The sequence below is a fragment of the Acomys minous genome (genome assembly GCF_964271855.1).
Source record: "Acomys minous genome assembly, chromosome: 10".
Classification (NCBI taxonomy): domain Eukaryota; kingdom Metazoa; phylum Chordata; class Mammalia; order Rodentia; family Muridae; genus Acomys; species Acomys minous.
Window position 1 is genome coordinate 88,666,973 of NC_140491.1, and position 16,779 is coordinate 88,683,751.

At 41.6% G+C, this 16,779-nt stretch overlaps 1 protein-coding gene across 23 annotated transcripts in view; it reads right to left on the bottom strand.

The window, feature by feature from the left end:
- The window catches only part of NEB (nebulin), a 200,884-nt gene that overhangs the window by 101,101 nt on the left and 83,004 nt on the right, over positions 1–16,779 (bottom strand). For 22 of the 23 annotated variants that reach the window (XM_084798870.1, XM_084798871.1, XM_084798882.1 and 19 more), the window contains 11 exons: positions 16,267–16,578; positions 15,779–15,982; positions 15,192–15,296; positions 12,155–12,262; positions 9,758–10,069; positions 6,943–7,146; positions 6,489–6,593; positions 4,296–4,403; positions 2,905–3,216; positions 2,240–2,443; positions 1,327–1,431 (listed from right to left, as the gene is read on the bottom strand). In XM_084798870.1, the coding sequence (XP_084654996.1) occupies positions 1,327–1,431; positions 2,240–2,443; positions 2,905–3,216; positions 4,296–4,403; positions 6,489–6,593; positions 6,943–7,146; positions 9,758–10,069; positions 12,155–12,262; positions 15,192–15,296; positions 15,779–15,982; positions 16,267–16,578 (2,079 nt within the window). The remainder of the gene's footprint in view (positions 1–1,326; positions 1,432–2,239; positions 2,444–2,904; positions 3,217–4,295; positions 4,404–6,488; positions 6,594–6,942; positions 7,147–9,757; positions 10,070–12,154; positions 12,263–15,191; positions 15,297–15,778; positions 15,983–16,266; positions 16,579–16,779) is intronic. The other variant, XM_084798874.1, reaches the window with a different exon arrangement.

Sequence of the window (16,779 nt, forward strand, 5' to 3'; positions counted from 1 at the left end):
TTCTTCACTTGGACAAGAACAATCAATGCAGCAGTGATTCTGCACTGCAAAGATAATTATTATTCTCTTAGATTCTAATGTATCTAATAAACTTCAGAGACAGGAGAAATTTGTTTCATTGCCTTCAGGCAATTTTGAAAAAGATGAATTAAAAAAACTCTCATTTGGATCTTGTTAATAAACTTTGTTTCTTCCAACATATTAAATATCACGATAACTTGAGGGTAAAAGAAAAAAATTAAAAATTATTAATCAGGGGCTAGAGAGATGGTTCAGAGGTTAAGAGTACTGGCTACACTCCCAGAGGTCCTGAGTTCAATTCCCAGCAACCACATGGTGGCTCATAACCATCTATAATGTGATCTGATGCCCTCTTCTGGCCTGAAGGTGTACATGCAGGCAGAGTATTGTCTATATAATAAATAAATCTTAAAAAAAAAAAATCCAGATAGAAAAGCTTAAAAAATTGTTAATCAGCTATTTGACACCAGTTCTCATTTTACCTATGTTATAGATTTTACCTCATTTTGTCATCACAAAAAAGTTTCTACATAGACATTTTATGGATGAGGTAACTGAAGAAAACAAATATTCAGAATAAACTTCAAAACGGCTTCTAATTTGATGTTTGATGGACAATTTCTCTCTCTCTCCCTCCCCGCTTTCCGCTTTTCTCTCTCTCTCTCTCTCTCTCTCTCTCTCTCTCTCTCTCTCTCTCTCTCTCTCTCTCTCTCTCTCTCTCTGTGTGTGTGTGTGTGTGTGTGTGTGTGTGTACATACAAATGTGTCTCTTGGTCCCCTCTCTCCCTCTCCCACATACGTGTGTGTCCAGTGCACTTGGAGTCAGAGGACAATCCTGAGTGTCAGTATTCACTCTCTAGCCTGTCTGAGGCAGGAGCTCGTGCGTGTTCCTGGCTAGCTGGCCTGGGAATTTTCAGGAATTCTCTTGTCTCTATCCCCATCTTTCATTAGTTCTGGAGTTAAGCTACTCACTACTTCATCTGGCTTTACCTGGTTTCTTGGGATCTGAGCGCAGGTCATTATGCTTGCCTGGCAAGTGCTTTCTGCATTGGCCCCATATTTCTATCTCCAACAATAACTACTGTTAATTGAAATTAGTTTATTATTTGTTGACTGTGAGGGCAGATATTTTGTGTTTGTCTTTCAAAGGTAAGAAGAGTATAAAAAACAAAACTAATTACAGTGGACTACATAATGACTGTGATGAATAAAAAGCTGATGTTCCTGCATCAACAAAAAGCAACATGGAGACAGATGAAGGAAATCAGAAATAGTCAAAGGAAATCAAAGAGATGATTGGTCTTACCTCACTATAGTTTATTTTGTTTTGTCTGGCCAACATAATTTCAGGCGTATCAGGCATAATGTGGATTTGGGTCTTGTCTTTATCCCAGGCTTCTGTATACAGACGCTGTGAAAGATAAAACAATAAAATCAGAAAACAAAATGTTGTTTTAAACAGATTTTAATTGAGAGTTCATAAGCAAATTAAAAAGCAGCCTCTTTGGCTACTGTGCTGTGTATTTTGTTTACACTATTTTCAATCCCTTTGGTTTTATAGGATATCTAGTACAAGTAAATATTAACATGTTAATATGAGAAAGATATACAGACAAGCAAACACACACATATATTACCAGGTCACTCAAAATTTAATTAAAATTGCAAAATCAAGTATTTCTTTCCCCAGCATATTTACATATCCACATGTTTACTATGGCTATTTTGAAACTCTTCTCACGAGTTTAAAGAAAGAAGATTCAATACCAAACAATATATTACTCTAATAGACAAAACCTGTTCTGCCCCAGACAGACATTCTGTCCTGATATTTCTTTTTAAGTTTTATTCATGTGCAAGCATGTGGACACAAAGTTTGCGCACACACGAGTGCAAGTGCTCATGGAGGCCAAAGACACAGATCCCTTGATGGCATACTTACAGGCAGTTGTTAGCTGCCTGGCATGCATGCTAGGCACCGACTTGGTTCCTTGGCAAGAGTAGACACTCTGAACCATTGAATCATATCTCCAGCTCCAAGGAATCCTATTCACAATGCTGACCATTTCACAAAGATCTAGATAGCAAAGCAGATAGTCTTCTGGCTGTCTTTAAATTTTTATATAAGGTTGTGTAGAACTCAACTGGATACAATAAAAAGACTAACTTATTCTTTGTTCTATGAGCCACAGTCCTGTCTTACTTTCCCTAGACCTTACCTTGTTCATGTTAAGGGCGTTGCTCTTGGCCAGAACCTGCTCCAGAGAGTCAGTCACGCTGGTGAACTTGAACTTGTCTGGAGGCTGGCGGTAGATGTTGTCACTCAGGATCTCGGCAGCTCTCTTGCACTTGACCACATCCAGGGACCCGATGGGGACCCAGCCAATGCCTCTCATCCACTGGAGATCAGCCTTGTACACATTCTGGGAAGAGGAGGTGAAGGCAGATGTCATCTCTAAGAATCTCTGTGTCATTCGTTCTTATACTTGGTTACATCCAGAGACCCGATAGGAACCCAATCATTTCCTCTCAGCTAGAGTGGACTGTAAGTGTTCTACTAGAAGAGTATAACTGTTCTACAGTCTAGTGAGACCCAACACAAAAGCAAGTACTACTGAACTCATTATGTCACTTGGTCTCAACATGAAGAATAACGATTGGAAACTTTAAGCTCTGTATATGTCTTTCAAAATATGGAAGCTAAATTGTTATTTTGTCTTATGGAATAATTGCTCTCCTTTAAAAAACTAAGCAAAGAGTGCTTAACAAAATAAGGAATAGAAATAAGCATCATCAGCTCTCCAAGGGCTTGACCTGATCTTAAACGTAAATATTATTATGAATTACTACTATAAGTGGGACCCCCATAGATCTTAGCACTCACATCGCTCTGGAGGTCATAGGCCTGCCGGGCATGGATGACGTCATTCTGGTCAGGCAGGCACGTCCACTGGTGTAGAGGATGCTTGTAGTCTATATCGCTTACGAGGATCTGGCACTTCTTGGCCAGCACCACCCCCAGCATGTCCACGGGGCTGCTGTACTTGGTCTTCCACTTCTCAAAGTCCTTCTTGTACTCCCTGTCACTCTGGATCTTGGCCACATGAATGGACCACATCATCTTGGGGTCATCCTTGATGTTCCGGGCTCCGATGTGGTGGCCTAGCTGCTTCCGGTAGCCATCTTTGTATTTGTACTGAAACAAAAATGGCCATTTTTTTTTTAAAGTTAGTGGAATGGGTTAAGAGTTTCATTATAGTTTAAAATCTCGTAATTTTTACATTGCAAGTGCTTGCTGAGAAATAAAGTTATCTGGATATTTCCCTTTCTCTATCCTAGACTGTGGTGTAAATGTACTGCAACGCTCTAGTGGGAATGTCAGCCAAGCTAAATCATCTTGTATCTTGCTCGCATCAAGTCTCTGGACATAAAGGCAGTAACATTTTTCGAAAGCTGACTCAGAACCATAGAGTACCATCTCTTCATCTTTGGCCAGTAAAACACTAAGCAGAAATCATACTTGTGATTTCAAGAATAGTGTTCTTTTGTTGGTAGAGTCTATTTCTTTTCCTACAACCCTCCCCCCCCCCCCCCCCCCCGACTGAAGTCCAGCTCTGATGATTTTCACAGAGTCTCTTGAAATGGGCGGGACTAGACCTCCATGTTGCATGTCCTGTGCTTAAGGTGGCTGAAGTGAGGCTTCCCCAAGTGAGAAAATGGCATGTACGTGAGCAGTGATGCAACAGCATCACTGAAATTTTAATCTAAAAAATTAATATAGCCTACATTCTACCAAAGGACCTTTTCCTTTTTTTCAGAAATAGAAGGAATATTCACATTTATTTTGTTCATATTTGTCTTTCTATTTTCATTAGATAATTTTAATCTCATGAGATAGTTTTCAAAGAAAGAGTTGGCAATAATACAGAGCAAGTCTGAAAAAAAAAAAGAGTAGAGTTTCCTGTCCCCTAGGTCTTTATCTGTTGGACAATGAATACAATCAAGTTATCTTCTAGTATTTTCTATGCCTATGAAGGCTACATGATGAAATATAAAAAAGAATTTTCCATAATTACAGATATGAGCTATTATAGATTTTAAACCAATGGCACCTGGATATTAACCTTTTGGAGTTAAAATAAGCTTTTAATATAATTTTTTGTGATTTATAATAAGTCAATAGATGTGTTCTAACAGACTGTATCTTGTCACTGTGTCCCTGAGTCAGCCTCCCCTACCCATCCAGGCACATAGTATCTGTGTGTCACTACTCACGTCACTGGCGATATCTCTGGAGGCCTTGGCTGCCACAATGGGGATGGCATCGGCACGCAGGTCATAGCCTTTCTTCTTTGCTTCTTCATTGGCGAGTTTATACAGGCTCTACCAAAAGAGAAAAGAGCTGATAGCGACCACATGGAAAGGAACAAACAACTTCTACCATGTGGTTTTTAAAGGATAGAACTGGACACAAGCTATAGTCCTGGTGATAGGAAAAAGCAAATGAAATCTAGTCTGTTCTTCAAGAAGTATTTAGCTGTCCGTGGTGGTAGATGCCTTTAATCTCAACACTTGGGAGGCTGAGAGACAGGTGGATCTCTGAGTTTGCATGGGCTATAGAGCAAGTTCCAGGACAGCCAAGGCAATACAGAAAAACCCTGCCTGGAAAAACCAAAAAACAAACAAACAAAACAACAACAAAAAACACCGCCACCACCAAAAACCCAAACAAAAATCTATTTAGTGTCAGAAATGTATGAGATGTATCAATAAGTATTAGAATTGATATAATAATTTATTAGATGTTTTATCATTATAGATTTTTATATTACTTGTAGATTAATGATAAAACTATTGTCATATGTTTATATAACTTAGTAATGTCAACTGATAAAATATAAATCATACATACTGCTACGTTACAAAAGAAATGGGAGAGCAATATGTCCAGTATTAGTAATTTACTTATGTGACATATTCTTTTACTCCTTTCTGCATTACTTAACTTTTATTATAACAGGGAATATCTTACAGTGTTTAAAAAACAAAAAAAAATTAAGCCATAACTTAGAACATAGTGGATTATACTGTCGACTTTAAGATTAGAGTTTGGTTATATATTAGTAAAACCAATCTATAAAATTGCACTTTCCTGAATAAACCAGCCCCTGGCATCGTTCATGGAGTACATGTCTGTAAAAGAGCCTCTGTTCCTTCACCCCTGACCTTTCTATACCTCGTTTTTCTCTATGTCCTGATTACAGCGATTTGTCTAGCTGTTGGGGATGGGTCTGTGGCAAGCACAGCTCAGCTGTCTCCTAGTGGCCAGCCTGGTGCCCTCTCAGAAGGTCATCACCTCTGAAACTAAGTGGGGGCAGACTACTGACTCTGGTGCAGCCTGGACCTGGGCTGTTCTCTCTGTCACTTCTCTCTCACACATACACTGTGTCACTTAATTTAATTTTAGCAGTTTTTTTTTAAAGTGGTAGTATGACTATAGCTTCTGCTCTTTTGTTTCATTTTTCAATTTTAATTCAAGACCAGTGTGGGGAAAAGTGCGCATTGGAAAAGACTCCGTATTTTTGCATCAATGTTCATGAGAGAAATTGGCCTGAAATTCTCTTTCAGGACATCATGATGAGCACATCTGGACCCAGGGGGGGTCTGCTCAAATTACTGCACCAACCAAGGACAATACATGCAGTAAGCATTAAATTCCTATTCAGATCTAGCCAATGGACAGGACATTCTCCACAGTTGTGTGGGGAGCAGGGACTGACTCTGTCATGAACTCTGGTGCCCCATATTTGACCACTTCCCCTTGGAAGGGAGGCCTGGTGGCACTCAGATAAGCAGGCTACCAAGATGAGACTTATAGGCTGTGATCATATGGTGGGGGAGGAGGTCCCCTTCTGTCACAGACCTAGGGGAGGGGAATAGGGTGAAAGAGGGAGGGAGGGGGGAATGGGAGGATACAAGTGAGGGGATAACAATTGAGATATAGTCTGAATAAATCAATTAAATAAAGAAGAAGAAGAAGAAGAAGAAGAAGAAGAAGAAGAAGAAGAAGAAGAAGAAGAAGAAGAAGAAGACGACGACAAGACTCTGTGCTAGGACTCTTGAGACTCAGCCAGTTAAAACACAGCACATTCGTTGAACTTGAATTCCAGGTAAGTGAATATTATGTATTGGCGTAAATAATGAGCCAGTGTTTTATCTGGCAGACTGACTCCCCCCCCCTTAGAAATGCCCAAAAAAACAAAAACAACAAAAAAAAACTCCTTGCTCTATTGATTCACTCTAGGAGTAACTTCAACCTGTAAGGAACAGTGTGAATTTGTTGTGCTTGCAGAACCCCATGCAACAGAAGTGGACGGGCCAGCGTTCACGCGGAAGGCCCCGTTTCCAAGTACTCTCTTCTCCCACCAGCCCGCAGGAGAATCCCACATGGCTTTAGAAGCCCCCTACCTCGCTGTAGTTGATTCTGTTCTGCCTGGCCAGCACAATCTCGGGTGTGTCGGGCATCACATGGATTTGAGTCTTGTCCTTGTCCCAGGCCTCCGTGTATAATCGCTATAAAAATAAGGTAAGACACTGAAAGAAAACAATCTAAGACAGGCACTTTAAAAAGCCAAATTAAGGCATGGTTATTGCTGATATAATTGGGAAAAATAAGCTAGGTTTGGATAAAAGGCAATAGAGTAGAGGTCTGGGTCTTACTGCTTGCTGCCAAGACTAAAACTGGAAACGACGAGACTTAATTAGATTTCAAGAACAGCTGAAAAGTTAGAGATGTGACCCTGTGCCATTTGGGAACTTTGAATCCACTAGTCGTATTCAATACGACTTCAAGCGTATTGTCGAGTTGAACACGAACTCAAGCGTAAAGGTGTGTAGGAGATCTGGGGGTGGCTGGCCTCACCTTGTTCATGTTGAGGGCGTTGCTCTTGGCCAGAACCTGCTCCAGAGAGTCCGTCACACTGGTGAACTTGAACTTGTCTGGAGGCTGGCGGTAGATGTTGTCACTCAGGATCTCGGCAGCTCTCTTGCACTTGACCACATCCAGAGACCCGATGGGGACCCAGCCAATGCCTCTCATCCACTGGAGATCAGCCTTGTACACATTCTGGGAAGAGAAGGCAGAAGCTCTTCAAAGAGGGCAATGAGCAGAACCAAGATAATTCCTGGTAAAGATGCAAATGGTGTTGACAGGAAAGTGAGATCCCACTGTTTGCATCGAAAGCAAGCTGAATGTATTAGGTAGGCTACAAGAACAACTGTGCTCAAAAATGACCTGGAAATGGTTTTGTTGGAAGAACCCTGCTTGCTGCTTGAGGTTGCAGTCCTCCCGGTCTGGATAGCCAATTCCGAGCTTGGTTAGGCCTAAGACTTCCTCTCCCCAGCAGGGCCTCAGGCTCCATCTGGTGAGTGTCTTTGACATAGAAGTCCCCGACCACATTTGATCTATGGCCCTTGACACAGCTCCCTGCTAGCTCTCCCCTCTCTGAACCTATAGGATAATTAGGTCTGTGTTCCCGTTCATATGATAGGCGCGTGCTACCAAATGCAAAACAGGCATCCTAAACGTGCCAACCAATTATGAACGCCTATCCTGGAAGCCCCTCTCCTCATGGGTATATAGCATTTGTCCTCACTGATTCAAGGTGAACTATCTCTTGTAGTGGTACCTGGAGTGTTTGGTCTCCATCGTGCTTACAGCTCTTTAGGCCCTGCATCTTTGTCTTCTGCTTCTCTTGCCTCGGTGGGCTGGTGGCCAGCAGTGCCCCAGGGAAGAGGAGAAGCCATGGTTTCCCATTCACAATAAAAATATGCCAAATATTTAAACTGTTAGGAAAGGAATGATCCCAACTAATGTCTGTCTGTCATGTTATAAACAATGTACACAGGACAGAATGCCACCCCAGAGTGAGGAGAATCATATATGGTCCACAACAAGATACCAGTAAATCCATACATGGCCTTATCCACACGAAACATTCTGTAGCTGCCAAAACCTTCACTCTCTAAGAATACTGACAACATGTAAAAATGTTATTAATCTATATTTTAACAAAAACTGACCTTTGAAGCAATGTGGGTCGGAAAACTATATATGCAAGTTTTTTGGGGGGGGCTTGGACTGAATTAGATTGTTGCCTTCGGTGTACTTTTTCTTGTATTTCAAATTATTATTTTTTTTTAAAAAAGCCAGGTGGTGGTGGTATACGACTTTAATCCTAGCACTCTGGAGGCAGAGGCAGCAGATCTCTGTAAGTTCAAGGCCATCCAGGTCTACAGGGTAAGTTCCAGGACAGCAAAGGTTACACAGAGAAACCCTGTCTTGAACCCCTTACCCCAAAACCCCAAATACAAAACAAAAACCTGAATGACTTGCAGTGACAAGGGACATATAATAATAAGGAGCCGTTGCTATCCCCAGAATGTGGACAGCTACCATACTGCCCAAGACTGGGAACAATAAATGCACATGGCACTGGGCTGTGGCCTCAGTCATTTGCCCACCAAGTTCTCAGGTTAAGAGTCTCAGGCTAGTTTCCAGAGACAACCATTTTGCCATATATCTCTCTGTTTTCAGCCATTTTTTTCCTATTAAAGATTTTTATATGCCCTGTAAGTATTCAAAAACTCCTTCCCAACATTGATACTGGACCCCTGGCCAGCTAGCTGGGAGAATTCCAGCAGCCTCGGGAGCTGCATGGGAATGATAAATGGGAATTTCATAGACAAAGCCTGCGGCACCGCCCTGCGTGGACTGCCTATCATACTGAAAGAGCCGCAGCAAGGCTGGCCTGCCCAGGGCTCGCTGTATCTGCAGTGGATGCTTCTGCAGCACTGAGATCAACCATGGCGGGAGGAAGGCAGTCCATTACAGGCGCCTGGCAACCAATGGCCAGCAGTGTATCGGCGTTGCTACTGTATGCAGCCACCCCTTGTTACTACCCTTCCTCACGCCACAAAGATCAGCTGCTCTGAGGAACAGCTATGAATGTGTAATTACTGTGGTTGTAGCTCATTCTCCAGAGCTCCCTAATGCTTTGAAACGGCCTCAAATGTTTATAAAGTACCCAGTGTTGAGAATGGGCTCCTTGCACCCAGATCTGAGACAGGCATCTGCTGCCAATAGATGATGCCCAGTTTAGTCATTAGCATCTGATGCCCCACACAAATGGAGCAAATGTCAGAGAAACTGTCCAACAGCTTGCAAACACAGCAGCTGCACCATTTTCCAAGAGTAGTGTGAGTGTGCATTATCATTAGCAGGCTAATGACTAGAACCACCAAGGATCCAGTAGCAAATTCTACAGTGCGTGCGAACATGTGTGTGTGTGTGTGTGTGTGTGTGTGTGTGTGTGTGTGTGTGTGTGTAAGGTGCTGGGGATTAGATCCAGGCATTACACACACTAAACAAGCCCTCTACCACCAAGTTACATCTCCAGTCTTCCAGAGTAATTTTTTCAAAATAAAAATCTGCTTTTTCAAAAACAGTTAACTTCCTAAATATAAGAAAAATATTTTCCTTTTGTAGACCCTTGATTCAGGCATCATTTAATTATAGTTTTTTCTTTATAAAATCCACTCTAGTAATGAATCAGCATTTCCTTATAAAGATGTCATTTACCAAGCAACAAATCGTAGCTTGGATAGGCCTATGGGTTGTGTATAAAGGCTAGCCTTTTCATTTAGTTTGGAGGCTCTTTTACAGATAGCATACTCACATCGCTCTGGAGGTCATAGGCCTGCCGGGCATGGATGACGTCATTCTGGTCAGGCAGGCACGTCCATTGGTGTAGGTAGTTCCTGTAGTCCGCGTCACTGACCAAGGTCTGGCACTTCTTGGCCAGCACCACCCCCAGCATGTCCACTGGGCTGCTGTACTTGGTCTTCCACTTTTCAAAGTCCTTCTTGTACTCCCTGTCACTCTGGATCTTGGCCACATGAATGGACCACATCATCTTGGGGTCATCTTCGATGTTCCGGGCTCCGATGTGGTGACCCAGCTGCTTCCGGTAGCCAATTTTGTATTTGTACTGAAATGAAAATTCATAAATCAGGCTTCTATTGTAAACACTTTGATGTCAAACATTTGTACAAAATCATGTTACTTTCAGTACAGTTTAACTGAGTCTTGTTGATGAGCACCAACTCCAGGCAGCATCCTTTACCCTTAAAGCCTGTTGATGTGATGAGGTAGGTAGATTTCATACATGTTACATAGGTTACCTCAAATAACCTGTGGCCTGGCACTAAGACACACTCCTGAAGACAGGGAGCACACACACTGGGGAAGGTCACTCACTGGAGTCAGAATGAGGCCACTTGAACAGGGGGAACCTGAAGAATTGGATCTTACACATTAAAATATGGCAGGAGGGGAACATACTTGGGAGCACTGTGTGTTTATTAAGCCTAAAGTGGCTTAAAGCGTGCAATAAAGGAGATATTCCACACCAGACGCACACACTCAGCATTATTAACACATTTCTATCATCAGCACAAAGACTGGTTACATTGGCAAAGTTGCTATAGCAACCCATCTGGTTAAGAGCGCTCTTAAGGCCATTGTGTCGCATTTTCACATGGGTCAACAGTGTTATTTATTATCACAAGTTTAATGTCTTCAGTGTGGAACGTAAGCCGGTCATCTCCAGTACATCTTCCAAGTTTAAAGAGGATTGAGTTAGAAGGTATAGAAGAATAAATGGGAAGAGTTATGGCACAGTTGGAAGGAATGAGTTTGTCTAGTTTAAACTTCCTCATTTATTAAGACTGATTTCAGGAAGGCTGTTTGAATAATTCATACAACAGAGATAAAGGCAGCATCTTCCACTTTGGGTAGCATATGAAGCTAATGCATAGAAAGCTCTTAGTATATTTCATAAAAATTATTATTTATTTATTACTGTTGGCATAGATGAGGGAGCTGGGATATAAGATATGCTAGAAGTGATCCGCTTCTAGTATAAAAAACAGTTTACCACCATATTTATTAACATTGAGCCTATTTATAGCAGGTATCCATTCCTCAAGAGTCTGGGAGGCACCTGGAAAGCGGGATGGTGTTATCCTGGGATAGGGCAGGGAAAGGGGTGCTACACTGCACAGCCAGGAGCACCTGGTCCTGGTAAATGCTTTCTCTTCATAATCTGACAAGAGTGAGTTATAACAGCAAGTGCTACACTCATTTTTAAACACTACACATTAAAACACCTCATAAAGCTACACCTGGATCCTCAACAGAATGTAGGCTTGTGAGTTTCGCTGTAGGCCTTCCGGTGAGCCTCTGGTCACTCTTATATAAATATCACCAAGCCTGCAGCCCTACTCTAGCATTCTCTCATGCAAGGAGTGTCTTTTTTCCCCTCTTCCTGGAATTGATTTTTTTTTCTGAGAATACAAATACCAAATTTCCCATTCCCTCTAAAACTGGATTTCTGAAAACTTTCATACAAAGGAGATAATTTTTTTTGTCTATTTATTTTATTTTTTTGAGAAATACATTGTGTCCTGGCTAGTTTTATGTCAGCTCAACACAAGCTAGAGTTATCTAAAAGGAGGGAACCTGAATTGAGAAAATGCCTCCATAAGACCTAGCTGTAAGGGCATTTTCTTACTGATTGATGGGAGAGGGCTCAGTGTAGGTGGGACCATGCCTGGGCTGGTGGCCCAGAGTTCTGTAAGACAGCAGGTTGAGCAAGCAGGCCAAGAAGAGCAAGCAAGTAAGCAGCCCCTCATTATGGCCTCTTCATCAGCTCCTGTCTCCAGGTACCTGCCCTGTTTGAATTCTTGTTCTGACATCCTTTGGTGATGAACAGTGATATGGAAGTCTAAGCCGAATAAACCTTTTGGTCCCCAACTTGTTTTTGGTTATGGTGTTTAGTCATAACAATAGAAACACTAACAAAGGCACATTGGTATAACACTCTGGCTAGTTGAGTACTTGCTACATAGTGGAAGCTGGCCTCACACCCAAGGCAGCCTTCTTGCCTCAGTCTCCTAAGTGCTTTACAATCATATACCGCCACACAGCCTATGGGAAGTACTTGGTAAAGCTTTAGCTATGTGAACTTGCCACACCATGCTGCTCACACATGGAAAGAGAGTTGATAACTTACGTCACTGGCAATGTCTCTGGAGGCCTTGGCTGCCACGATAGGGATGGCGTCACTTCGTAAGTCATAGCCTTTTTTCTTTGCTTCTTCATTGGCAAGTTTATACAGACTCTAAATTTGGGCCAACCCCCCGGAAAAAAAAAAAGAAAGAAATTGCTTAGATGTTGATGTTCATGTCTAAAAAACTCAAAAAGGATTTAAATAATTCCTAAAACTCTCCGTATAGTGCTTATCATAATGTGATTTCTGAGTTCCATTCTCCATCTTTTGCAACAAAGGAAAAAACCTACGAAGGTCATTACATTTGATGATTTTAAATTTTTACAACAAATTAAATAAACAAATATACATGTAAAATGTTTCCAGAGAAACTAAGCTAATGCCTAAGGTGAAAGCACGTGGATGAACCATTGTTGATGGACATTAATTCAATCTATCCAGCCTGACTTTGTGCCTGTGACTATGCTGTGCACTTGGCAAGGATGGAGGTGAGGACTCCCCCATCCTTCGAGTTTCTGCGAGAAGTGATGAGAGCCAAGTAACTTAGGGACCAACTGCTGAGAAGCCAAACCACAAGAGGCAATTTAAACACAGAGTTCAACCACAGAGACGACAGCGTTCCAGGAAGCCAGTTATTTGCTGTGATCTAAGAATGAGGGAGGTTGCCGCAGAGGGCTGCCCTTGGGCTGTACCTTGAATGATTAACTAGGCTTCCATACACTAAGCTGGGAGAGAAGGGACTATACAAAGGAGTGGGATGAGCTACCAGGGAGGAATGCTGGACATGGACCAAAAAGATTCTGGAAGCCAAGAAAAGAATATGGCATTTAGGGCTAGGGCTACAATACCATGGTGCCAGCATGTGTGCAAGGCACCATATTCAGTCTCCAGTACCTGTGGGGGCAGGGCAGACTTTGTTGTTTACTTCTATAGAAGTCAAGAAAAATCTTAGGGGGCAAATGATATGACATATTTTACACTGTATTTCCCCTTCTTAAACTAAGATTAAAACAGAACAGAATTGAAGAAATTTGGTAGAGAAAATGCTGAGAAAGGAGACTAGGTGGGTTAGGGTCTCAGGGCAAGGGAGTTCCTCCTGCTATGCTTGACCAGTGACATTGCCCTACTGTGTTATCTCTGGAAATTTCCGGAAACACAGACTTAAAAGTTCCAGAATCGTCAGAAGACTTGATGTTTTTAGTCTGGTAGACAATTAAAAGCTAGTTATACAAGTACTACAACTACAGTCTGCCTTCCCCAAATAAAATGACTTTAGACCAGTAATTCTGTCTAAAGTCTCTAAGTTACATTGTGTAGAAAGTTAATATTCTATTGATTTGTCCTGTCAGAGAAATAGTGTTCAACTTGCAGGTGGCACAAAGCTCAGAGGAAAAGGTAATACACCTCTGTCAAAATCTTAGACTCACAAAGAACTCTACAGGCTTAACCTTATAGCCTCAATCTAAGAGAAAGAAATTATATAAGGATGACTATCAATCAATGGGCTAGACTGAAATTACAAATGCACACATACTGCCTAGGAGAAATGTAACTTAACGACAGCCCCTGTGAAAGGCCTCAGAGTCTAAGGGGGTTCAAGAACATGCACTAGCGTTTACACAGCAGCCAGTGTGCTCCAACAGGGTGCAGAAACGCTGGCCACAGGTCTGAGAGATGAAACCCAGCAGTCCTGATTGTAACTCAATAACTCATTCATAGTATTTTATTTAGTCGGAGCCACATTTGACCAGCTGAAAGGATGTCTTAGGATGTGGGGATGCTAAGATTGCAAAGGGAACTTGTGGGGAGGGAGGCCAGCAGGGAAGGACACTGGTGGGTATCTCTGTGTCTTTGTACACACTGGTGTACACTGCCAGCTTCAGAGGGACTTTTGGGGATTTTCAGAGATAAATATAAGAGAAACACTTTTCAATGGAAATTTCCAGAACAAATAGATTGATTTATGAAATAGGCTCCTTCTCATGGGTCATTCTTAAAAAAAGGCGGCACAATCCTGTGAGTGGGCCAGGTGAGGAGACTGACACCTATGTCTACCTAAGACACAGGTTCTAAAGTGGGGACACATGATCTCATGTTCACAAAGAAGAAAGAGGCTCATTCCTGTATAAACCTGGCAGTTTGATGGTTCTGAGATTTTTAGACCTTGGCTTCATTCCTATACTTTAGAAGTCATAAGAAACATAGAAGCCATATTTATGAAGCTTTGCACTAGCACGAAGGGGAGACATATGTTTGTTCTGTTTTTAATTTCTTTACTTCAAAAGTTAATAAAAGAGGGGCAGAGCAGTGGTTCTCAACTTTCCTAATACAGCGTGACCCTGTAATACAATTCCTCAACCACAAAATTATTTTGTTGCTATTTTATAACTGTGATTGTGCTGCCGCTATGAATTGTAATATAAATATCTGATATGGAGATGGTTTTAGTCAACCCCTGTGAAAGGGACATTAGACCTTCAAAGGGGTTGCAACCTTTGAGAACCAGTCTAGAGAGTTAACTCAGTGGTTAAGAGCATTGACTGCTCTTCCAAAGGTCCTGGGTCTGATTCCTAAGCACCCATATGGTGGCTCACAACCACCAGTGACCATATGGAATGCCAGTTCAAGAGGATTCAACACCTTCTTCTGGCCTCTGTGGGCACTAGTCATGCACAGGGTGCACTGACATATATGCAGACAAAATATCATACATGCAAAGTGAAATGCTTTAAAAAAAAAAAAAGAGTTGAACAAAAATGTTGTACTTCTCCTTATGATTATTGCTGAAGCCATTAATTCTTGTAACTAGTGCAAAAATTACCCAAAAATAGTAAACTCATCTTAAAAGTTTAGCATTTATGATAGCGATTGAGAAATGAAAAATGTTGCTTTTCTCACAAATTGAGGAAAAGTTGTTCTTTACAAAGCTGTCATTTATCATTATATTTCCATGGAATGATTGATTGACATGAAAAAAAAAAAAACAAGCAAACCAAAACCAAAACAGTACAGATGCCTAAGAACTGGCATCGACCCCCACCTCGCTGTAGTTGACTTTATTCATTCGCGCCAACATGATCTCCGGTGTGTCTGGCATTATGTGGATCTGCGTCTTGTCTTTGTCCCAGGCTTCTGTGTACAAGCGCTATCAAAGGAGAGACACACTCATCAGGAAAAACACCAATGACTAGTCAACAGGAGCGTCAAGATCATAAAAAAATTACAAACTTAAGGAGACAAGAGTGTGGCATTTTACGTAAATGTTATAATATTACATACTTGTCATGGTGGAATATATATTTGGAATATATAGTCTAATAATCTGAAAACATGTACAAATTTTAAAAAGTAAGAGTATTTTTATACAATGATTATTTTTCCACAAAATAGACCATTTTATCAAAGCCAAGTAATAGTAACTGAAAAAAAAAAGAAAAAAATAGTAACTGAAGTCAATCATAAAATGTGAATGCCACATTAGATAGATAAATAGATTAGGGAAATAGGAAAGGATAAAGGATAGATACAGATGTCTTATTGTGTAAAACCCTTTCCTCAGTCATGTTCCTGTTTCGTGGATTCTGCCTCAGCAACCCCACGTGGCTTCCCTGACCTCTGACCTCTCACCTTGTTCATAGTGATGGCATTATTCTTGGCTAATACTTGCTCCAGAGAATCAGTCACACTGGTAAACTTGAATTTGTCTGGGGGCTGACGGTAGATTTTGTCACTCAAGATCTCAGTGGCTCTTTTGCATTTTTCCACGTCCAGGGAGCCAATGGGCACCCAGCCGATGCCTCTCATCCATTGGAGGTCTGCCTTGTACATATTCTGTTGGCACAAATAGTCAATAAATATTTGTCTCCACATTGGGAACGCATCTTTAGTGAGAGGACATAAAATCAAGTAAGGATCTTAAAAGTACGAGTTAGTAGGTAGCAGGTTCAGGTACCACTTTATTTTGTATGGATGCTAAGGATAAGCGTTCAAAAGGAGAGTAGGCGTGCTATGCTCTCCCACACTTGCAGGCACAGGTGAGGTCTGGACTGCCTACTTAAACCTTCTTCTGTGGAATAAATTCACTGTTTCCTATCTTTATGATCATCAGCACTCACATCGCTCTGGAGGTCATAGGCCTGCCGGGCATGGATGACGTCATTCTGGTCAGGCAGGCACGTCCATTGGTGTAGGTAGTTCCTGTAGTCCGCGTCACTGACCAAGGTCTGGCACTTCTTGGCCAGCACCACCCCCAGCATGTCCACTGGGCTGCTGTACTTGGTCTTCCACTTCTCAAAGTCCTTCTTGTACTCCCTGTCACTCTGGATCTTGGCCACGTGCATGGACCACATCATCTTGGGGTCATCCTTGATGTTCCGGGCTCCGATGTGGTGGCCCAGCTGCTTCCGGTAGCCTTCCTTGTACTTGAACTACAAGAAGAAAAAGACTGCTAGTAATCTGCTTTGACCTTTAGAAAAATACATCCACTAGGACAGAATTACCCTGTTCATTAAACGTAATGATTTCCTTTGAATACACAGTATATGTATTTTATACCATGTAGCAAATAGACAAAATATTAAAAAGAAAAGGAAAACAAATATATTATTTTACTACACAGAGCTCTTCGT